Here is a 23,940-nt window from a genome sequence, read left to right as displayed (position 1 = left end):
CTCCAACTGATGGACATCCATTCATCTTCCAGTTTCTAGCTACAACAAAAAGAGCTGCCACAAACATTTTGGCACATATATGTCTCTTTCCGCTCTTTAGTATTTCTTTGGGATATAATCCCAGTAGTAGCGCTGCTGGGTCAAAGGGTATGCACAGTTTGATAACTTTTTGGGCATAATGAGGAAGGTATTCTTAAAGGGATCAGTCTAAATCAGGATCGGGTGAAAAAAAAATCAGCAAACTTCTTCTGCAAAAGATAGTCCTCGAATTGAGTTTTAAAGAAAAAAGGGATTCCAGGAGGTACACAACATTCCAGCAAGGTTGACAACTAGTTCAAAGATTGTAAATGGAACATCTTGAGGATGAGGAAGTAGGTTTACACAGCTTGACTGAAAAGTGCTCTGGGGAAATTTTATGTAAGATAAGAAAAGTTGGAAAAGGCCATATTGTAAAGAACTTTAAATATCAGACAAATGCATTTCTATTTGAGGTAAGAGGAAGTCACTAGAGTTCATTGAATAGAATTAGGCTTGCACTTTAGGGAAATCTTGGCATCTGTGTGAGAATGGATTGGAATAGGGACCCAAGTCAGGGAGACCAATTAAGAAGTTGTTGTAATAATCCAGGAGAGATAATGAGAACCAAAACTAAAGGGGAGATTATGAGTGGAGAAGATAGGGATATACTTGAGAAAGGTAGAGAAATACCAAGAATTAACAATTGATTATATATGCGGAGTGAGAGAGTTAGGAGTCAAAGGTGTTGCTAAGTTACAAATCAGGGTGACCATAAGGGTGCTGATGCCTGGGCCCATTATATATGACTTCAGAAGAAGGGTGTGGTTTCATGAGGGAAATGAATTCACTTTTAGATATGTTAAGATGCTTGTCAGCTTGCCAGTTTGAAATGTCTCAGTCAGTGATGTCTGGATCTCTTAAATGTGGAAGTTATGCAGAGAGATGATGAATGAAGTTAGGGGAGCTAGTGAGGTTGAAGAAGGGACCCCAAAACTCTAAAACTCCTTGAAGGAGAAAATCTCCTTCAACTCTGCCTCAGTGAGGGACCCCGCCTAAGGGAAACAAGACAGTTTCATTCTGTTATCTAAGTGAGATTGGTTCAGTCCTGAGCTAAAAGAATTCCAACCCTATTCAATTAAAGAAGCTCATTCAATTCTACTCAAATTCTAGCTCTAGCTGAAACCCAACTTGTAGAAGAGCCAATTTGGGACTCCACCCCCCAGCCCCCTTCAGCTTGTACCCAAAGTTCCTATTATAAAAGAGCCAATCTAAAATCCTCTTTGCAGAGGTTCTAAATGTGCCATGCTATGCCAAGGAAACCTCTATCCACTGGAATAATATTCTCTTCCAGTGTTACCCTCTCTTTATTCTCACCTCTTTCCCTAACAAGACTTTATGCCTCTCTATCAGGATTTCTAAGCTTACTTCCCAATCCCTATAATAAACCTCTTTTATCAATCTAGGTTTTCAGGTTTGTAAATTCCTTTACAGAGAATCCCTGCGCCACCAGTAGGGGGCTCCCCAAAACTCCCTACCCTTGCGCCGAATCCCAAGGGGTTGCAGGGGAGCCAAACCTCTCCATTTGGTTCCCTGAGCCCCGAACCTGCCACTAGAATTTATCATTTAACTCCCTGACTACTAGAAACCCTAATCTCATTTTGGTTCCCTAAATCTAGACCTTATCATTTGGTTCCCTACTAAAGGGACCCCAAAACCTAAACCTCATCATATTTTTGGTTCCTATACCAGGAGCCCCCAAAACTAGATTTCACCTCATCAAGGGCACCAAATAAGAAAGTACAGGACTGAGATAGAGCTTGGTGGTATAGCCACAGTGTATATTGATGCGGGTGTAGCCCCCTTTAAGATTCCTTGTCTAATCTACCTTTGGGACAAGATCTGGTCAAAACCACCCTTTAGTATTCCTAGGGGAAAAGATCCGTATTTGAGCCAGTTTGGGCTTGTACCCAGCCTCCCCACCAGATCTGAGCTGGCTTGGATAACCCACCCCCCACTATCTGCTTAGGTTTCCCCAAAACAGTTTCTTCCTTATCTGAAAAGCCCGCCAAAAAAATCTGGCCTTCCAGGAATCAACCTGAGCTCTGCCCATTACTTCTTTAAGCAGATAAAAACAGCAAAGCTAGAATCATCTTTGGTCAGAGAGTTGAAAGATGCCAGCCAAGATGCTTTGCATCAGAGACTCTCTGTCCCACCACCTCTGGCTGCTGTGTCTTCCTCTATCTAATCCCTTTTACTAACCAGACCTTAACCTTGCTTCCAAACCTGGCAATAAACATCTTTTGCCCATCTAGGTTTTCGGCCTGTAAATTCATTTACAGGGGACTCTCGCCACCACTAGACCTGATTTAACTTTGTATCCTTGCACTGAATCCTAAGGGGTTGCAGGGGAGCTCCATGTGACTCCCTGTACCCCAATCCTGCCACTAGACCTCAGTTAATCCTATTGAGGTATATACCGCACCATTAGGTATTTACCTCATCATGTTACCTCATCATATATCATGGATGAAGGGGAGTGGTCATACAGCTAGGAATATAATCACGAAAGAGCCTGACAAAAAAAAAAAAGAGCCTGACAAAAAAGAGAGGAGACATTATCTAGAAGATCTGGATTCACACTATTAAATAGTGCATGCTAAGAAGACTGAGAAAAGACTTCTTCAAATTAGCAATTAAAAGAAATTTATGGTGATTTTGGTGGAGCAGTTTCAGTTGAGTGATGAGGGTTGAGGCTGGAAGCCAGATTGCTAAAGGTTTAGTTAGCATTGGAAGAGGAAGGAGATACAACAATGTTCTCTCCTCCCTTGAGTTTTTGTGACATTGCTTTGTCATGGTTCTTTCCCTGCCTATTGAATTGATTGTTTAATCAATCACCAGGTGTTTGGTTGCAGCGGTTAAGACACTGTTAGATTTTAGGGATACAAATACAAAAGGTAGATAGTTCCTATCTTTGAGGAGATTATATTCTAAGGGGACACTATATTAAGTAGTGGAGATGGCTGACAGAGGGTTCTGTTCTAAGAACTTCATAGCTATTATAAATTAAGGTTTTGAGGTAGCTAGATGGTACAGTGGATAAAGTTCTGGGCCTATAATCAGGAATACCTGGTTCAAATCTGGCCTCAAATACTTATTAGCTATGTGGTTCTTGGGCAAGTTCCTTAATCTGTTTACCTCAGTTTTTTCCAACTCTTACAAATCAGAATAATAATAGCATCTACTACTCAGAGGATTGCTATGAGAATCTAATTAGACAATACTGTAAAACACTTAACATAGTGGGCACTATATAAATGCTAGCTTTCATCATTATTAATTTTGTTCTAACAGCAAGAAATGGGAAGTGGGGGAAGGGGAGATGATAATTAGTAGTAAACTCTGGGTGGCTTTGGTGTCTTGGTCAGTAAATGGATAGGACAGAAAACATAGCCTGGATAGCTAGAGATACTGAAGTGAGTTACCTTTCACTTTGTTTAGTCATGTCTGACTTTTTGTGGCCCCATGGGCCACAGCACGCCAGTACTGTCCATTGGATTTTCTGGAGTGGTTTGCCATTTCCTTCTCCAGGGGATTAAAGCAAATAGAGTGGAGCCCATGACTCTGGACCCAGCACTTTATCCACTGATGGCTACCTTTTATGCTTCCACTATTCCCCAATAAAAACTAGAAAAAGTCTCAGTATTGGGTGATCCTTAGAGGTCTAATCTGGAGGCCTCTTATTCCTAATGAAGAGAAAGGAGACACTGGTCATAATGCAGAGTCATTATCCATGTCCCTCCCTTAAGTGTGAATGTAACTCAGATATGTATCTGGACCCTCTTTTTTTTTTTTTTTTTTCAAATTCAATGCAGATAACTCCCAGCTCTCCATGTCTAATCCACTCTCTTTTCTGAACTACACAATAATATATCTCCGACTGCCTGTTGAATAGCTCTACCTGGATATCTTAGAGGCATTTCAAACTCAACATATCTAAAACAGAACTCATTATCTTTTCTCCTAAATCCTCCCTTTCTCCTAAGTTTCCTACTTCTGTTGAGGGTACCACTATTCTTCCATTCCTTCAGGATCTGAGCTTAAGAGTCCTCTTTCCCTCTTTACTTTTCATTTGAACACCTCCCAACCCCCAAAGCCAATCAGTCATTTACCAGGATTATTGATTTTACTTCCTAAATATCCCTTGCATGTGTACCTTTCTCTCTTCATACTATAAATTCTTAGTATAGGCTCTTATGAGCCTGAACTATTGCAATAATCTCCTAATTGATCTTCCCTTTTCCTAGCTTTTTTCAAGGTTCAGCTCCAATATCACCTCCTTCAAAAAGCCTTTTCTGATTCCCCTTGTTGTAGTCTTCACATCCCTTCCACTGCCTATTTTTTTCTTTAAAATTGTTTATTTTGTAAATATCATAGACATACTTACCTCTGAATATGTGCTATCTCTCAATAAAAATTAAAATCCATAATGGCTGAAACTCTCATCTAACTTTGATATTTATATCTTCAGTGCCTGGTACAGAATTTGGCACAAATAGAGACTTAATAAATGGTTATTTTAATGGTAGATTTGTTTGTTAGATTTCTAAAGGCAGAATAGGGAAGGTGGTCTGATCTTTGTGGGTTTATATATATATATATATATTATAGTTTTTAACTAACATTTCTATTCTCTCTTATTTTGTGTTTTCAATTTAGAGCTCCAAGCGAGAGTGGAAGCCTCTGGAGGATCGAAGCTGTACAGATTTACCATGGTTACTGCTCTTCATCCTCTTCTGCCTTGGGATGGTAAGGAGACTCTCCTAGGTGGAGATGTAAAACATTTATAAGTCGTGGTTGCAGTGGAATCCTGGGGAATCTGTTTTGCATTTGCCTTCTTTTCCCTATTGCTTATTTCGTGAAGGGCTGTGTTTCTTTATGCCTGATTTAGTCGGTATGTATAATTAGTATGCTTATTTTCTTCTACAGGAAAACTGATACAGAAATGAAAAAGACACTTAGACTTTGAAATCTCATTTAATTTTTAACTTTTAAAGTTTCCGATGTCATACTCCTTGATGGACAATACTAGTGATAGGACCTAGGGATTATTTTGATCATCACATGCTTGCTAGTATTGATTTTGATTTCTAAATAAGATAATTCGGAGCAATGTAAATACAAAAACCTGTGTTTTCATGGTTGCTTTCAGTTTCCATAATGTCAAGCTTTATAGGTGATTTTTTTCTTAGTAGCTTCCATTGGTTTGAAATGTGGCATATGGAAAATTCTGTGTATAAATGATTTGTTTTTATTCCTAAAACTGCCTTTTTGATTAGTGGCTATGTTCCAGTTAGAAAAGATATTATCCAGATCTTTAAGATTATATTTAATTCTTTGTTTTACGTTAGCAACTTAAACTGTCATGAAAATTAATGGAAGGATAAAAGTTATACACTTATATACAATCCCTTTTCTTTGAGTAGTAGAATTGTTTGTATTATGGGATTAGTGTAAAATTTCCCCCTGTAATTTTTTTTTTTTTTTTAAGCAAAGGTTGATCCAATGCAAATGAGATAAAATGTAAAAGTATATTTAAAAACTTAAAACACTATATAATTGCTAGCTTTTGCATATTTTACTTTTAAACATTCAGAAAATTGCTATATTTTTATTTTCATGAGATTATTTAGAAATGATATATAACCTGGTTTCTGTTTGCACATGAGCTTGGGCAACCCAGTCTTTCTAGTTAAATGTCTTTATATGTTGTTGGAGGATTAGATAATGTTCTATGGGTCCATTCCAGTTCTAAATTTCTTATAGTCCAGTTTGTGTATAACTTAATATAATATCTGATTAGAAAATCATGCTCTTTGTTGAAGTATTTTGTATAAATAAGTTTGATTTCTTTTTTAGCCGTCTTGATCTACCCTTCTAAAATTTATTATTTTTAATTGTAAGCATATAAAAAGAAAGTTTGCTAAGTGTGGGAGTTACTTTTTTTAGCATGATTTTTTCATGTGGTTTAAATTCATTCTTGCAATAAAACCTGTTGTAATACTTGTAAATTTAAAACTTCAAAAGTACTAACAAAATATGAAACTAAAATTTTTTCAGGTTTGCTTTTTAGAAAGGCTCAGGAAAGTTAGACCTGTCTAATTCCTAATTTCTGCATTCTTTGGCTTTCTTATTCTTTTGAATAAGCCATTTAGCTTTGGTGAAGGCCTTATTATAATTCTCTATGAGAACCTATATGTTCAAAAATCAGTCAGGAGATATAGACAGTTATCTTTTTCCAACTTGAGAGAAAATAGCATCAGGGGATAATGTTTACTAGACTGTTACATGGTTGGAAATAGTTTAAAAATCTTATATTTAAAAACTCTCTTCTATTACATACCATGACATACATGGTCATATAGCCTCTGCTTAAACAAATCTGATGATTATAAGTCCATTAAATCAAGAAAAAGTCTGGTGTTTTGTTGGATAACTCTTCTCTGCCATTCAATAACTGTGATCTCGAATCAATCAATTTATCTCCCTGAACTTCAGTTTCTGGATATGAATGTTAGGAAGTTGAATTATATAATCTTAAAGTTCCCTTCATGCTTTAAATTGCATTTTTTTTATTTGGTGAAGAGAATTTATGAATTTGCTCTGGTCTTTATAATAAAAAGTAATGGAACATATAAGAATAGATTTTTGTTTTCTTAAGAGATGGGAGAAAAATGGTAGTTCAGCTTCATTCTATGCCTAAGAGCACTTTAAAAATGTTATATCTATTTTCTTGGCTCTTAAACCTTAAAAATTCTAACAGGTTGTCAGTTCTGATAGATCATGTATAATATACATGAATAGAGGGCAGAGATAGTTCTACAGCAGAATTAGACTATGAACTTTCTTCCTCTGATTTTAATTCTGGCATAAATAGCCCTTGATCTCAGAAACATGTGTTAAAAAAATCACACAAAAAATCAAAATTATGGTTGTGTGTTCTGTGAAATGCAATCATTGATGTTAAGGGTCTGGTTTAGAGGATGACTAGCTATATGTGCTGAAATATTTTAATATAATAGTGATTGATATAATTTGGATGGCAATTAAGACTCATCATGTGCACTTTTAAATGCAAGAATAATTGCTTTGTTTATTTCTAGATGATTTTTAAAGGGATTCTTTTAATGGTGTTGAGAGATTAACAAATTATATAGCATAGAAATAAGTAGAGATCTTGAAAGGAATGCAACCCATCACAACTCCCTAGAGTACGCTCTGTCAGTCAACCCAGTTTTAAATGTGACTGCATCTTCAAAGTCCAATTTTTTTCTCTTGAGGCTTTCTTTCTTAGATCACTTTAATATATCCTTATATTCAAACTGTAGAAATACCTTATAGAAAGTTGCCTAAATATTTTATAAAGTTGTTACTAATACATTATAACCAAACTCAACTATGAAGTTATGAAACTGCATTGTAACATAGTTCTACTAATTGCCTGTTTGTAATCTGGCTTTCCTAGAGACAACTGTCTCCAATAAATATGTATTCCTATTATCAACTAAGGACATTTATGTGAGTTATTTCTTTATATCCAGAGTTTCACTATTTCTGCTTTTGCTTTTGTACCCAGTTTTGCAAAAATAAGTAAGTTGTTAGCTACTTTTGACCAACCTCTCAATTTCATAGAATCTTTTGATTTACCCATTTTCATTTCCTATATTTTTTTCTGTTTTCTACCCAGTGTTGGAGAAGTTTTTTTGAACTTACTACCGGTTAAAAATCTCCACTTCTAAGTGGAGAAATTATATCCCATTTAAAATTTGATGCCTCTTTTTATTTAGCTTAAAGTTAGAGTAGATCCTTTTGCAACTTTTTTTTTTTTTTAACCACATACTCTTGTGCTCTTTCAATGATTAGCATAATTAACACTGTTGCTTTCCAAGTCTTTTTCATCAGCCATCTCTATTTGGTCAGAAGTTTATCTTCAATGTATTAATGTTGGTCTTTTGTAGAATAACATTTCACAATTTTAAAATATATAATAACTCCTTAGTATAATTTATTATACAGTTCTTTTAATAGTAGGACATTTTTCAATAGCTATCCACTGGATAATCTTAAAAATATAAATATGAAATAATAGTTTTTTAAAAATAAATTTTATTGCTATCTTTTATTTTTACATTGCTTAACATTTCTGAGTGTATTTTCTTCCCCCCTTTCTCTTCCAGAGATCGATCCTCTATAAAAAAAGAATAAAAGGGGATCAATGGGAAGGGAAATCCAAAAAAAAAACAATCAGCAGGGCAATTGAGTCTGAATTCGTGTAATATTACATATTCATAGTCTTCCACTTTTGCAGTTAAAGACTTTGATTCTTGTCATTCTTCCGTAGGTACAAGCTTAGTCGCAGTTATACAGAATTCACTTTCATCATCTTTATATTGTTGTTCTTATCTATTTCTGTTCAGCTTGTTTCACTCTGTACCAGTTTAGAGTAGTCTTCTTGCTTCCCTGTATTTATCATATTCATAAGTTTTTATTAAAAATAAATTTTATAGTTTTATCTTGTTTAACATTACTTAAATTCCTCCTGTATCCTTTTCCCCTTCAAAGTCATCATTTCTTAAAACATAGTAATAATATTCCATTTATCATGTACTACAACTTGGTTAACTATTTCCAAAGTAGTGGGCATCAGTGTTATAGGTATTTGCTCCATCCAAAAGAAAATGCTTACAAACTATTTTGCTTTATAAACTATATTTTAAAGTTATTTTGGTATATGTAGAATTTTTGTTTTTATAATCAACTTCCTTGGGAGATGTCCTTATCTGTAGTATCTGTGGGTCAAATATGTGTGCTTTCATTTATTTATTTATTTAATTGTTTGCTTGTTTACTTATGTTGGTGTGCTTTTAAAAGTGTAAAATTCTGTCCCTTTTGCAACAAAATGGAAACGAGAACACTTCCTTTACATTATAGCCAGATTCTCCAAGTTAGAAGTTGTGATGTTTCATAAAATAGACCCTTTTTGTGTTTTGCAGGGGGGAAGAAAAATGAGAAGCACCCCTAATACTTTACTGTGTGACCACAGCAGGTCACTTACCTCTCTGATCTTTAGTTTCTTCATCTTTAATATGGCAACAATAATACTTGTTATACTTTTTACACAGGTTTTTTTTGTGAAGCTCAAATGAGATAAAATATCAACAATATTTGACATAGAAAAGAGGAGCAAATTAGTTAGGAGATTGTTATCCTGTAGGATTGAAGAAGATGAGAGCTATACAAGATTCAAGCAGAATTTGGTGATTAGCTAGATATTGGGGGGAAAATAAAGGAAATTATAATCCCAGGTGTTTGAGCTCACATGATTAGGGATAGAATGGCAGATAAAGAGAGCCCTTAAGGTATACTATCATCTGTAGCTTTAAGAGATCTGGATCAGGCTTTGATGAATCCTCTCTAAAGGCCAGAATGCAGACCAGAGCATTGACCATAGATCTTCTCAGATCACACTATCTTGGAAGCACTGAAAACTTTTAAAGCTTCAGAATTAATTCTGAAAAGAAAAGTGCAAAAAAAAAAAAATCCTTGAAACTTTTGAAAGTACCCTCCCACCTCCCAAGAATAAAGTCCATGTTTAGTGTAATGTTTCAAAATCAAGAAACAGGTTGGGGAAATGAGCAAAGAACAATAAAACTGACCATAAAAAGCTGCTATTATGACAGGAAAGCTCAAGACACAAATTTAGAAGAAGACAATGATGTCAAAATAGCTACAAGCAAACCTGTTAGGATTACAAGGTGCTAACTCAAGTTGTCTAAACAATTCTCTAGCTCAGAGTTCACACCTTTAAAAGAAGTTTACACATTTAGTCTTCTGAAAAGAGTTGACACCTTTAAGGAGTTTACACCTTTGTAATATTCATAAGCCCATTCTCTGGGAGGATAAAAAGAGGCAACATTGAGCCTGGAGAGCAGTCTAGACTTGGACATTGAGTTTGGAGGGCAGTCCTGTGGATTCACAAGTCCAGCAATCCCACACTTTTGGAGGAGAAGGCTCCAGAAGCCTCTCAAGAAACCTGCTCACAGAGAAAAGGATTTACAGAGAAAAGAAATCTCCTCCCAGAGAAGGATTATAATTGAGAGACGACAGAACATTACACACAAACCCTCAAAGAAAAAATATGAATTGCTCAACAAGAGTTCCTGAAAACGTTAAAAAACAAACAAACAACAACAATAACAACAAACAACCTTATTATCAAATAAGAGTAGTAAAGGAAAAATTAGGAAAAGAAATGAGGGTGATGCAGGAAAACTGTGATTGATAGTTTGGTAAAATAGACACAAAAAACAATAAAGTATTATAACAAATAACAATACCTTAAAAATAGAATTGTCCAAAAGGTAAAGAGAGCTAAAAAACTTCACTGGTGAAAAAAAAACTCCTTAATAAAAGATATAATTGACCAGGGGCAGCTAGTTGGTGTAATGGGTAGAGTACTAGCCCTGAAGTCAGGAGGATCTGAGTTCAAATGTGGCCTTGGACACTTAATACTTCCTGGACCCTGGGCAAGTCACTTAACCCTAATTGCCTTAGCAACCCCCCCCCCAAAAAAAAGGTAGAATTGACCAAATAGAAAAAGAGAAGAGGTAGAAAACGTAGCTGAAGAAAATAATTCCTTGTTCAATTTCTTTTTCTAAAATTGGATTATTTTAAGTAATTTATTTCCTCCTTTAGTAATCTGGCAATCTGTATTTTTGTAAGTATTCATCATTTCCTCTTCATTGGTGGAATGTTCACCTTTTAATTTTTGACACTAGTAATTTGATTTTCTTCTTTCCCTTTTCTAATCAAATTAACTAAAGTTTATTTCGTTTGGTTTTTTTTTCATAAAACCAACTTTTTGTTTATTCCTTCAATAGTTTTCTCACTCTCAATTTTATTAATCTCTGTTATTTTCGGGAATTTCAATTTGGTATTTAGTTGGGAGGGAAGTTAATTTGTTCTTTTTCAATTTTTTTAGTTGCATGCCCAATTCATTGATGTTCTCTTTATTTTATTCAAGTAAGCATCTAGAAAAATAAAATGAAAATAATTCCTTTAAAACTAAAATTGGGCAAGTAGAAGCTAATGATATCATGAGACATCTAGAAACAATAAAACAAATCCAAAAGAATGAAAACAAAATAGAAGAAAATGTGAAATATCTCATTGAAATAACTGACCTGGAAAATAAATAAAGAGGTAATTTAGGAATTATTGTACTATCTGAAAGCCATGTTCAAAGAAAGAACATACATATCATATTTCAAAAAATTATAAAGGAAGACTACTCCAATATTCTAGAACCAGAGGGTAAAATACAAATGGAAAGGATCCAGTAGTCACTTCCTGAAAGAGATCTCCAAATGAAAATTCCCAAGAGTAATATAGCCAAGTCCAGAGTTCCCAAGTCAAAGAGAAAATAGTTCAAGCAGGCAGAAAGAAACACTTTAAATATTGTGGAACTATAGTCAGGATCACACAAGATTTAGTATTCCAAATTAAAGCAGTAGAGAGCTTAGCATGTGAGCAAATATTACATCAAGAATAATAATGCTCTAGCAAAACTGAGTATAATTCTTCAAGGGGGAAAAGTGAATATATGGTGAAATGGAAGGCTTTCAAGCATTCTTGATGGAAAGATCAGAGCTGAATAGAAAATTTGACATTCAAACATGATTCAAAAAAAAAAAAGCCAAAAAAAGTAAACACAAAAGAGAAATCATAATGGACTCAATAAGATGAAACTATTTATATTCCTATATGGAAAAATAATACATATAACTCCTAAGAACTTTATCATTATTAGGGCAGTTAGAAGGATCGTCCTACATAAACAGATGCTATGGGAATGAATCAGTTGTGTGGACTAATCTTGAAAAGAAAATGAATGGACAAGAAAGAAGGAGTGGGAGGAGGTTCTTTTTTTTGGTCATGGCTTTCAAGACCATAACCAATTATTCATATGCTTTCTCTTCTTAATCTGTTCTCCAGATCTGCTGTTTTTCTTATAAGATGTTTCACCTTCTGTTCTATGTTTTTATTCTTTGTTTTGTTATTTCTTGTTTTCTTATAGCTTCACTGGTTTCCTTTGCCCAATCCTAATTTTCTTCTTATTTAAAAAAAATAATAATAATAGCTTTTCATGTTTCAAAATACATGTGAAGATAGCTTTCAATATCCTCCCTTGCAAAACCTTGTGTTCCAAATGTCATTTTCCCTTCCCTACCTCCTTCCTAGACAGCAAGTAATCCAATATAGGTTAAATATGTTAAATTCTTCTAAATATTTTTCCGCATTTATCATGCTGTGTAAGAAAAATTAGATCAAAAGGGGGAAAATGATAAAGAAAAAAAAAAAGCAAAACAACAACAACAAAGATGAAAATACTATGCTATGATCCACATTTAGTGTCCTTAATCCTCTCTCTGGATATGGATGACCTCTCTCCATCACAAGTCTACCCAATTCGAACTTTCAAAGAATTAATTTCTTCTTTGAGATTCCTTTTGTAGTTGGTCAATTTTTTTCTTTCATAATCCTGTTTTTCTTGTATGATTTTTTTTTCCCCTCCATCTCATTTGATTTTTGAAGTCTTTTAAAAAAATTCTTCTATAAATATCTTTCTGGGTAGTTTGCCATTTAACATTACTCTTTTCTAAATTTTTTTTTTAAACTTCACTGATCTCCTCTGAAGATAAACCTCAGTCTTCTCCATTCCCATAGTAAGTTTTTATTGATAGTTTTTTTCTTCTTCATCTGTTTCTTTTTTTTTCTTTCTTTCTTTCTTTTTTTTTTTAAATGAAAACTGTTAGTATAAACACCTCTAATACTAAAGTGGAAAGGGGAGGGATGGTGCCTCTAGCTTCACTTTAGCTCTCCTCTATGACCCAGAACCCCAAACCAAGTTTTACTTTCTTGTAAGTACCTCTAACCAACAGCATCCCTGTCCCACTGCTTTTGCATTCACCAAGTTTGTTGCTTTTTTCTTGGCCTTTGTCTCAGCAGCACAGCTGGGCCTGACATTCCTAATCTGCAGAGGTTTGTTCAGTCTTCCTGAATTTGTTCCCCAGACCCCTGAGCTGTTTGTGAGGTGAAAGTTCTTGTTATTCAGGCTGAGGCTTTCTCCCAATACAGCTAGCTGCAGGGTTCTCCACTTACTTTTTCTGTGGAGCTAGCCTGGAGATGGTTAGTACTTTGCCAAAACTGAGATTTTTGTGTCTTCTAGGATTGTCCTAGAAGGTCTCCTGTTCTGCCTCAAGTCTTATTTTACACTGCTCTATGTTCACCCTGAAGTGCAATTTTGTTATATTTATGGGGAAAATCTGAAAACCTTGAAAGATTTTGATCTACTCTGCTATCTTTCCCAGAATCTTCTTCCTTCCCTTTCTTTTAAAAACATTATTCAAAAAAATCACTCCCAATTCTTCATCTTATTTAACTTCTTTTATGATTCCTGATGTTGTTATACTTTTCAGAAAATGCATATCTCATTTCATCCTGCATCTCTCCCCATTAGAAAGCAAACATTTCACCAGCAGGATGATTTCAGAAAGGCCTGGAGAGACTTACATGAACTGATGCTGAGTGAAATGAGCAGGAACAGGAGATCGCTGTATATACTTCAACAACAAGACTATATGATGATCAATTCTGATGAACAAGGCCCTCTCCAACAATGAGATGAACCAAATCAGTTCCAATAGAGCAGTAATGAGCAGAACCAGCTACACCCAGCAAAAGAACTCTGGGAGATGACTATGAACACTACATAGAATTCCCAATCCCTCTATTTTTGTCTGTCTGCATTTTTTATTTCCTTCACAGGCTAATTGTACACTATTTCAAAGTCTGATTCTTTTTGTACAGCAAAACAACTGTTTGGTCATGTATACATATATTGTATTTAATTTATACTCTAACATATTTAACATGTATTGGTCGACCTGCCATCTGGGGGGGGGGGGAAGGAGGGGAAAAATTGGGGAAAAAAAAGTTTTGGCAATTGTCAACATTGTAAAATTACCCATGCAAATATCTGGTAAATAAAAACTATTATTATTTAAAAAAAAAAAAAAAAAAAAAAGAAAGCAAACATTTCATGCAGTTTTTTCTAAGTACACTTCAATTTAATTTTAGATGTTGATCTTTATTCTTGTGTTTGTATTTCAAAGTTTATTCGATTTTATTCCTTTCACCAAGAATGCTTGAAAATCCTCCATTTCTTTTAAAGGACTATCTCCTCCCCCCCTCCCCTTTTAGGATTACATTCAGTTTTGTGTTTTACCTGACTTCAGATGTACAATGGATATTGTACTTCTTACCTTCTCATTTGATGAGGGAGGGGAATGAGGAGGGAACTGAAAAAAAAAAAAAAAAACAAACTTTTACAAATTTTTTTCTTTTTAAAAAAAGATTATATTCAGTTTTGCTAGATGTCATTTTTGTTTGTAAGCTGTAACGTGCTCTCCTGGCAGTTACAATTACTAGTCTGTCCTAGACCCACCAGAGTACAGGTTTTGAAAATATTTAATAGCCGGGTAGAGCTCACACTGCAAAGGACAGTGGTCAAAGGTACTCTGGTGGGTCTAGGACAGACTAGTAATTGTAACTGCCAGGAGAGCACGTTACAAATGGCGCTCAACGTGGACGCATCAGGAATTATCAAGTTTTGAAAATATTTAATATTCAGAATTAAGATTCTGAAAGATCCGGTAGAAACGCCACTTAAGAGGGAAGACAGAGAAGCAATATGGACCCAGGTAAATCTGGGATCAGACTCAAGGACACAGCTGAACATAATGCTTATTATATCAAGAGGTTAAAGAGCCAGATGGAAGATCTTTTAACAAAGATCACCACTGAAGAACAGCAGGAAGCTTGTAATCAAGCTCCACAAAGGCTATCCCCACACCCAGTAAATAGAGCTAGGAGAGGGAGCAACCTAGAGCTAGTGCGTATGTATGACAGTATAGAGTATAAAATGCCACAGCAAGAGTTGCTGGAATTGCAGGTTAAACTACAGATTGAGCTAGAGAAAGAAGAAAAAGCTAGGTTACTACAGATAGAACAGGAAGAGTTCAAACCAGTGGCTGAAACTAAGGAAGGAAATAAAGGAACCACATGGACTAAAGTTGTAGAAATTCTTCTTAGCATTTTGTTGGTTTACCTCCTGCATTGTTGTTTTAAGGAATTTATTGATTACTCTTTCATTGAGAAGAAGTTTAGTTCTTTTTATGTGCAAAGCTCAGGTTTGATTTTAAATCAGCCTTTGGGGAATTTTCCAATTCTTCTTCCCTCTGCCTCACCTTCTTGGGCCAAGGGAGAAGGGGGAGGAGGAAAAGGAAGGGCTATAATACCATCAGCACTGCTCATTAATCCATTCAAAACTCCTGTGTCTTTTCAAAGGACCGGAGTAGGCTTTGTGCCCCAAGGCAAAAAGGAATTGTGGGGTATTGAGTATAATCAGAAAAGTTTTAAAAATACAGTTCAGTTAATTTCTAAGAAACCTTACAGGGACAAGACCTTGCAGTTAGAGAGAGTGGAGTTTTATACTTGTAAAACTGCTAGGATCGTCTTTGGAGAGTTGAAACTCCTCTTTTCTTACCTCGTGGATTTTCCACTTCCACAGGTGAGCTTGATTTCCCAACCCCCTACGGGTACTTATAAAACAGTGTTTATGTCTAGAATGGGTTGGAAAATTGTTGTTTTAATCACTAGAATAAATAGACAGTGTGTGATCTTTGACCCAGGAGGAAAAGTAATATCAGATTTATTGATTCACACTCCTGGAGTACAATTCGGTATCAGAAATTCAAACTTTGATTTTTAGGCAAAAGAATTCAGGGATATAGCCGAGTGTTCTAGTAAAGTCATTACTGCACAGACTATCCCCAAGATCTTCTCTTCTAAACAAGAGAAGGGAATTTTGGGATATGTGATTGCTTACAATTTTTAAATTTTGATTTTACATTTTAAAACATTTTTGATTTTACATCTTCAAAGTATTTTGATTTTACATTTTAAAGTTATTTTGGTTTTATATTTTTAATCTATTTCGGTTTTACACTTTTAAATTATTTTGGTTTTACATTTTTAAATTCTTTGCATTTTACCTTAGCAATGCACTTCGGGCATACACAGAAAGTGCAGCTAAGTGACAGACTGACTTTTGTCTGACTTGTTAATCTTTTTGACAACAACTTTGTTTCCACTGTGATGTGGAAAGGCCTGGATGGCATTTGGAAAGGCCCAAGTTGGGCCCCAGGGACATTCCTTCCTAGGTGCAGATCCAGCAGCAGAGTTCATCCCCACCAGAGACATTTGTAACCTGGGGATCCAAGAGAAGGACCAGACAACCGGCCAGAGGGACCAGCCAGATGTCCGCAGCCCTTCAGACGCTGATGGCAGCAATGTCCCTCCTGACTGTGACACCAGAGACAGCAGACACGGTTCCAATGTTGCAGCTGAAATGGACTGTTTTGGGTGATACGCGATATAAAGACTGTAAATGGACAATGGGCCTGCTTGCTTCTCCCGTGGCCACTTGCCATATGGTGGCCTGGGAAGAGGCTTTGCCCTATGCTTTTAAATTAGTGGGTGAAAAACCAACACACCCACCTGCCATTGTTATTGAGACAATGTTACTGGACATGACTTTGCTTATGTGCACCTGTGAAACTAGAATTGTGAAAAGTGCAATAGAGAATTGTGATAAAGCTAGAATTGTTCTAGAATTGTGAAAAAGTGCAATTGAGAATTGTGATAAACTAGAATTGTTCTAGGATTGTGACAAGTGCAATTGAGAATTGTGATAAGCTAGAATTGTTCTAGAATTGTGACAAGTGCAATTGAGAATTGTGATAAGCTAGAATTGTTCTAGGAGTGTGAAAAGTGCAACAGAAAATTGTAAGAAACTAGAATTGGTCTAGAACTGTGATAAATGTAACTAGAATTGTGACAACCTACCTACTGATATTTGTTAACTAGAATTGTGATGTTTTACCTTGTTGACTTCCCACCTCAGTGTTGACATCCTACCTCATTGGCATCCAATTTCTTTGGCCTATTATCTCGAGTATGACTTTGATGAATGGGTTGAACATTTGGGCCACTGTTAAGCCTGGTTCTCATTGTCATACTTCTGTTTACTGATTTGCTGCTTTGTACCTCCTTGGGCATAACACTCTGTCATCTCATGGATCAAGTGAACTATAGCTGGTGCTAAAAGTTTAGCTTGGTGAGATGTGCGGTTCCCGCAAAACAAGAGAAAGGGAATTGTAAGGGCCCTTTAAATGGGCGGACACAGTGCATCGGGAGATTGAGGCCCAGAAGTATTAGGACTGCCCTTGGGCGGGATCCTGGCCATATTGAGATAGTTTCGTAATGGGTGACTCTCTCGCTGATTGGCTGTGTGTGTGACCTCACAGGCCCTATATAAGCCCACTGCAGGCAGCAACCGCCCTCTTTAACCTCCTGCTGTTCACCCTGGCTCCTAGCCTGGGTGACCAAGCCAAGATGGGTAGCCGAAAGAGGTAAGGATTTTGGTAGTGAACACATGGGTCTTCTGACCAGGTGTTCACTCGGGAACCAACAAGTCAGGGCATCAGTCAGGGCATTATGTGAGTAGGTATAATAAAGGCTTTTAAGATTACACGTGGCTGTTCTTGAGTGCGCTACCGGTTATTAAGCTATAGATTCAAGAGATTGTGGCCAGAGACCTTAGAAGGCCTCAGAGGAGGCGAGCCGGGTAGAGCTCACACTGCAAAGGACAGTGGTCAAAGGTACTCTGGTGGGTCTAGGACAGACTAGTAATTGTAACTGCCAGGAGAGCACGTTACAGTAAGCATATATCATTTGCCTTTTGGAATATTGTTCTTTAAACTCCCCTATAGTAAGTATAGCTTCTAAATCTTTTGTGATCCTGACTATGGTTTCTCAATATTTGAACTTTTTCTTTGTGGTTACTTGCAGAATTTTTTTTTTCTTTGATTTGAAAGCTCTAGAGTTTTGCTCTGAGTTTTAATTTGAGGGTTTTGTTTTTTTTTTTTTCAGGTAAATTCTTTCTTTATCCCTATTGTCTCTGATTCAACTAGATCCAGGCAGTTTTCTTTCTTGTTTTTTTTTTGACTAGTACTTTTTTTTCTTTTTGTTCTAGGCTTTAAGATAGTGCAGTGATTCTTATTTTTCTTTGTTATGTTTCCAGGTCAGTTTCCTTCCCTCCCCCATTTTTTAACTTTGTATTAATTTTTTTTTTTCTTATGGAGTCATTAACTTTGGTCTATTTTAATTTGGGAGGTAGTCAATTATTTGGGTAGGTTTTTTTGTTTCTTGAGATAAGGGGTTAATTTTCTTTCCACATCTCCTTTTAAACTCATTTCTTTTGTAATTCCTTTTGCTACCATTCACTTCATTTGTAATATTACTTTTAATTTTAAAAAATTCTACTACCTAGGTATTATAAATTCTTCTAAGAATTCTAATTCATCTTGTGGGCAAGCTGTGCTTTTTTTCTGAGGCTCTGCTTATAGGTATTTTGGAATACTTTTCTATATTAATCTCTTGGCCATACCTGGCCTTATAATGGCTCTTTATCATTTTTTTTGGGGGGAGGGAGGGTGAAGTTATTCTTCTTGTGATCTGCATTATCAACCTAGCTAGGAACTCTTAGGAATGAATCTTCAATCCTTGCCCCTTAGGAGACAACCTTTTTGTTGTGTTATTGCCCCTGGTCTCCTTTGGAAGAAAACACCATTCTCTTTGCTGACGCCATGGGCTGAAATACTGGGCTAGACATTGAATTCATGATATGCTCTGGGCAACCCTGGATTGATGTACTCTAGATACTGAGTCCATATTCCAGTATCCCTGGAAGATCTGGAACTGCTGATCTGGACCACTGGATGAATCTGGTCAGCTCTGAGTGTCTCTGAACTGCTGACCTAGCTCATAGTTCTAGACACTGAGTCCAATCACCCCATTCCATAGTTTCTACCGTGGCCATTTGCTTGTAATTCAGTTCTATAATCTTGAGTTTGAAAAATCATTCATTTCCTTCAATTTACCAATTGCTACTTGGTCTGGCATTCTTTTTAGATAGCTGTTGGAGTATTTATGAGTAGAAAGACTAAATTGCTTTCTCCTATTCTGCCCTCTGGACTGTCTTTCTAGGAGCTGATTTAAAAAAAAAAAAAAAAAAACCCGAAGTAACTTATGCAAATCATTAGCTAATCTTATCTTTTTAATATGGAGAGGAAAACTGAATTTCTACCATTAAAAATGTAAAAGAATTCACAGAAAATGATGGAATAAAGGAAATTCATCAGGATTGTTGTGTCCATGTATGTACCAATGCAACTGATTACTTAAATCAATATTAATATTTAAAAATAACTTTACATCTTTAAAGTTAAAAAGTACTTAGATTAACGGAACAATCAATAGGGGAAAAACCCCTTATCTCAAAAAAAAAAAAAAAAAAAAGACATTCAATAAGTCGTAAGTGAACTCCCAAATTTAAAAAAATCTTCAAGACTAGGTGAGTTTTCAAGGGAATTCTATCAAATTTTCAAAAAATGATTATTTATAATATGATATGAATTATTTACAAGGATAGGGGAAGAAGAGATGGTAACTAATCCCTTAATATAATGATTATATAATGAAGGTCTTGATACCTAATTAGGGATTAATAAAGTAGAAAAAGAAAAGTATAGATCAATATTTCTAATAAACATTATTGCCATAATAGTCAACAAAATATTAAGGACTGCAACAACATTGTAAAGAAAACATACAATTTACTAGGTTGAATATACATAAGGGATGCAAGGTTGGTTTAATATTAAGAAATTACCAACGTAAAACCCTATTAGCAAAAATAGTAGAAAATACATGAGAACATCAAAAGATACAGGAAAAGTTTTTGACAAAATGCTGTATTCTCTTTTGTTAAAGGTATTAATAGAAATTAAAAAAAATAAAAACACAAAAAGGCTATAGGAATAAATTCTACAATAGTATCTGTCTAAAACCAAGAGCTAGCTATGATTATAATATGAAAATGTGAGAGGACTTTCTAATAATATCAGAGATAAGTCACCCTATTTATTTTATATAGTTATAAAAATGCTAGCTATAATAATCAAGAAAAACAAATAGAATAAGTACAAGAAAGAGGAAATAATCATTACTTAGAGTATCCTAGAGACCCAATTAAAATCAATTGAAATAAGTAAAAAGTAAGATGTGTTATGACCAAAATCCAACAGAAAGAGAAAGAAAAATAATTTCTATTAAAAGTATCCAAATAATGTGTTAAATATTTGGAGGTCTAGCTACCAAAGATGAGGTTTAGGTTTTGGGGTTCCCTTCTGTCAGAGAGCCAAATGATGAGGTGTTGATTTAGGGAACCAAAATGAGATTAGGGTTTCTGGTAGTCAGGGAGTTAAATGATAAGGTCTAGTGGCAGGTTCAGGGAACCAAATGGAGAAGTTTGGCTCCCCTGCAACCCTGGGATTCGGCACAAGTGTAGGGAGTTTTGGGAACCCCCTCCTGGCGTCGCAGAGATTCTCTGTAAATGAATTTACAAACCTAAAAACCTAGATTGATAAAAGGTTTATTATAGGCATTGGGAAGTCAGCCTTTACTGTGCAAGAAAAGAAAAGGCTCTATTTCTCAGTGGAGGAGTTCTGGTAAAGAAGTAAAGTTTAGAGAAATCCTGACAGAAGAAAAGGATCATTAGGGAATTAGGTGAGGATAAAGAGAGGGTAGCACTGGTAAAGAATATTATTCCAGGGGAAAGAGGTTTCCTTGGGATAGCATGGCATGGCATATCAGGTCCTCTGCAAAGAAATGAGTTTAAAATTGGCTCTTTTATAACAGGACCTTTGGCTACAAGCTAGGCCTGCTCTATGGGGGCTGGGCTAGTGGGTGGAGTTCCAAGTTGGCTCCTTTTATCTACAAGCTGGATTTCAGCTTAAGCTAGCTAGCCCCACCTGGAATTGAATATAAAATCTTGGATTGAATAGGGTTGGAATTCTTTAGCTCAGGACTGACCCAAACCCACCTAAGTAACAGAATGAAGCTGTTTATCTTCTTTCCCTCAGGTAGGGTCCCATAGATTCAGGAGAATCTCTCCTTCAAGGAGTTTTAGGGAGTTTCAGGGTCCCTTCTTCACCAGCATGTAGCAATTACGAATACAACTTTTCAGAATTTGTAAAGACAAGCCAGAATAATTTTAGAGATTTAACTATTTATGAATTTAGCCATATCAATATAATAAAAATGACAGTACTAGCTAAATTTATAAAAAATTCAGTGTCTTACAGTTTAAACTACTAAAGGACTGCTTTGTAGGGCTAGAAAAGAGTTCAACTGGATGAAGTTAAGACTTCTCAAGGGGAATAATGAAAAAAGTGGGAATAAACAGGACCTTGTTATATAAGCTCTCAAACTATACTTAATCATTACTAATACTTAATCAAACTATACAGTAATCATGTAAATACTTTGGTACTGAAAACAAAATTATTCAATCATACAGATAAATTACTCAGAATTCATAAGTAGTTGAATAGTAACGTTGTATTTGAAAAAAACTGAAAATAGTTACTGTGGACTCACTCTTTGAGAAAACACTGCTAAAGAAACCTGGAAAGCAAAATGGCAGAAATTAGATTTAGATAAAAATTTCTTACCACATTAAGGTCTAAATGCTACAAAGCCTAGGAGCAAGAAGAGATACCTTTCACAACAATGAGGAAAGTAAGTTATTGACCAACCAGAATCACAGTAGATAAGACAATTTTGATTACACAGAATTAAAAATTTTCTGCATAGACAAAATCACTCTCATTTAAACTTAGAAGAGAAATGGTTACCTAGGAGAAAATATTTGCAGCAAATGTTTCTGATAAGGATCTTATATTGAAGATTTATGAGGAATTGATAGAACTATTTGAGAACCAGAGTTATTCCCCAGTTGATAAATAGTAAAAAGCACATGAATAGATACTTATTAAAAGGACAGCATGTAATCAATGACTATGTAGAAAAGGTGCTTCAGATATATTAAAGTAAAAGAAATTAAAATTAAAACTATGAAATCTAATTCTCTCATCAGATCTACAAAATCTCTCATTCTAATCAGTTTTCCACACAGTTACCAAAATGATCTTTCAAAAACACAGTTCTGACTATACTTCTTAATAAATTCCAATGGTTGATCTTTAGGATCAAACCCTTTTTTTTTTGCCTTTTAAAACCTTGTAGAATTTGACTCCTTCTTATCATTCCGTTTTTTAAAAAATTATTATAGCTTTTTATTGACAGAACATATGCTTTCCCTCCACCCCTTCCCCTAGATGGTAGGCAGTCTCATACATGTTAAACATGTTAAAGTTTATCTTAAATACAATATAATATTTATTTATTTATACATATTTATACAGTTCTTTTGATGCACAAGAAAAATCAGATTTAGAAAGATAAAAATAACCTGGGAAGAAAAACAAAAATGCAGGCAGTCCACATTCATTTCCAAGTTCTTTCTCTGGGTATAGCTGGTTCTGTTCATCATTGATCAATTTTATATCCCATTTTAATGCAATCTACTCCCCTTCCCTGTGATCTTAAATTTCAGTGCCACTGGCCTTTTTGTTATTCCTTGTACATGACCATCTTATCATCTCACTTGTTGACCTTGTACTGGCTCTAATCTATGACTGGAACTTTTTCATTTCTGTCTCCTGGCTTCCCTTGTTTCCTTCAAGTCTCACCTAAATTCCTTCCTAATGCAAGAAGTCTCCTGTATTCCTCCACTGTTAATGCTTTTCTTCTGAGATTACTTTACATTTCCACAGTATATGTCTTGTATGTACATGGTTTGCTTGCTAACTTTCCAATTAGAAGATAAGCTTTTTGAAGTCAGGGATTTTTTTTTTTTTTTGTGTGTGTGTGTGTGTGTACTCTTGCCTTTGTATTCTTTGATCTTCACAGTTCCTGGTACATAATAAATGCTATTGATTAATTGCTTAGGTGAATTCCATTAAAGGGAATTCTTGTTTATGGTTCTCCATCCCTCTGTCTCTGTCTCTGTCTTTCTCTGTTTCTATCTTCTTTTCAAGATTTATGTTGCTAGTAAATCTAGAAGCAGGAAGGACTAGTTATCTGATATACTTATTCATCTCTGGCTTTTCCCTAGAGGGTTGGATATATTGGGAAATTGACTAATAACTCTTTCAAAAGGTAAAAAATGTGCAGAAATAAAAAGGAAAATGAAAAGCAGCTGTATGGGAGTAGACAAATAGGATTGACTTTTTCTCCTTCTCTTAGCATAGTACAATGGATATAGTGGTAGATTTAAAAATCTAGAAGACCAGAATCAAACCCCAGTTCTTTACTTTTATATCTGTATGACTACATTGGCAAGTTACTCAATTTCCTCCTTAGTAATCCTTCTGATTCTAAATCTGCAATCCTGTGATGTGAAATCAATGAGTGGTTAATAATCTGTCAGATTGGAATAACTATTAATCTTTTCAGCTAAAGGCAATTCATCTAGAGGAGCTTCTGTGGCAACAGTAGTTGCCATTTTAGGGCAGAAAGTAGTTTGAGGTGGGAAGGAAAAATAGTTGGGAAAACATTTTTGATTGATTTCTTTCATGTGTATTAATTACCCTATATGGTCAGATGTGAATTATAAAAAGAACTTTCAGCAGTTGATTTCAAAAACAGACTTGAAATCTTTCATGGCTACTTTGCATTAGTATTCTAATACTAATCTCACCTTTTGCTTCTTAAGAACTATGCATATTGTTAATACAGCTTATTGGCTCTGACTTATTTTCATTAATCAGTCTAATA

General features: G+C 35.2%; 1 protein-coding gene across 3 annotated transcripts in view; it reads left to right on the top strand.

The window, feature by feature from the left end:
* SLC44A1 (solute carrier family 44 member 1) overlaps positions 1-23,940 on the top strand; it is a 192,667-nt gene that overhangs the window by 45,627 nt on the left and 123,100 nt on the right. For all 3 annotated transcript variants that reach the window (XM_074280049.1, XM_074280050.1, XM_074280048.1), the window contains exon 2: positions 4,735-4,824. In XM_074280049.1, the coding sequence (XP_074136150.1) occupies positions 4,735-4,824 (90 nt within the window). The remainder of the gene's footprint in view (positions 1-4,734; positions 4,825-23,940) is intronic.

Source organism: Sminthopsis crassicaudata, chromosome 1, assembly GCF_048593235.1.
Source record: "Sminthopsis crassicaudata isolate SCR6 chromosome 1, ASM4859323v1, whole genome shotgun sequence".
In the NCBI taxonomy this organism is placed as follows: Eukaryota; Metazoa; Chordata; class Mammalia; order Dasyuromorphia; family Dasyuridae; genus Sminthopsis; species Sminthopsis crassicaudata.
The sequence above is the reverse complement of the archived record's forward strand: the minus strand, read 5'-3'. Positions and strand labels throughout refer to the sequence as shown.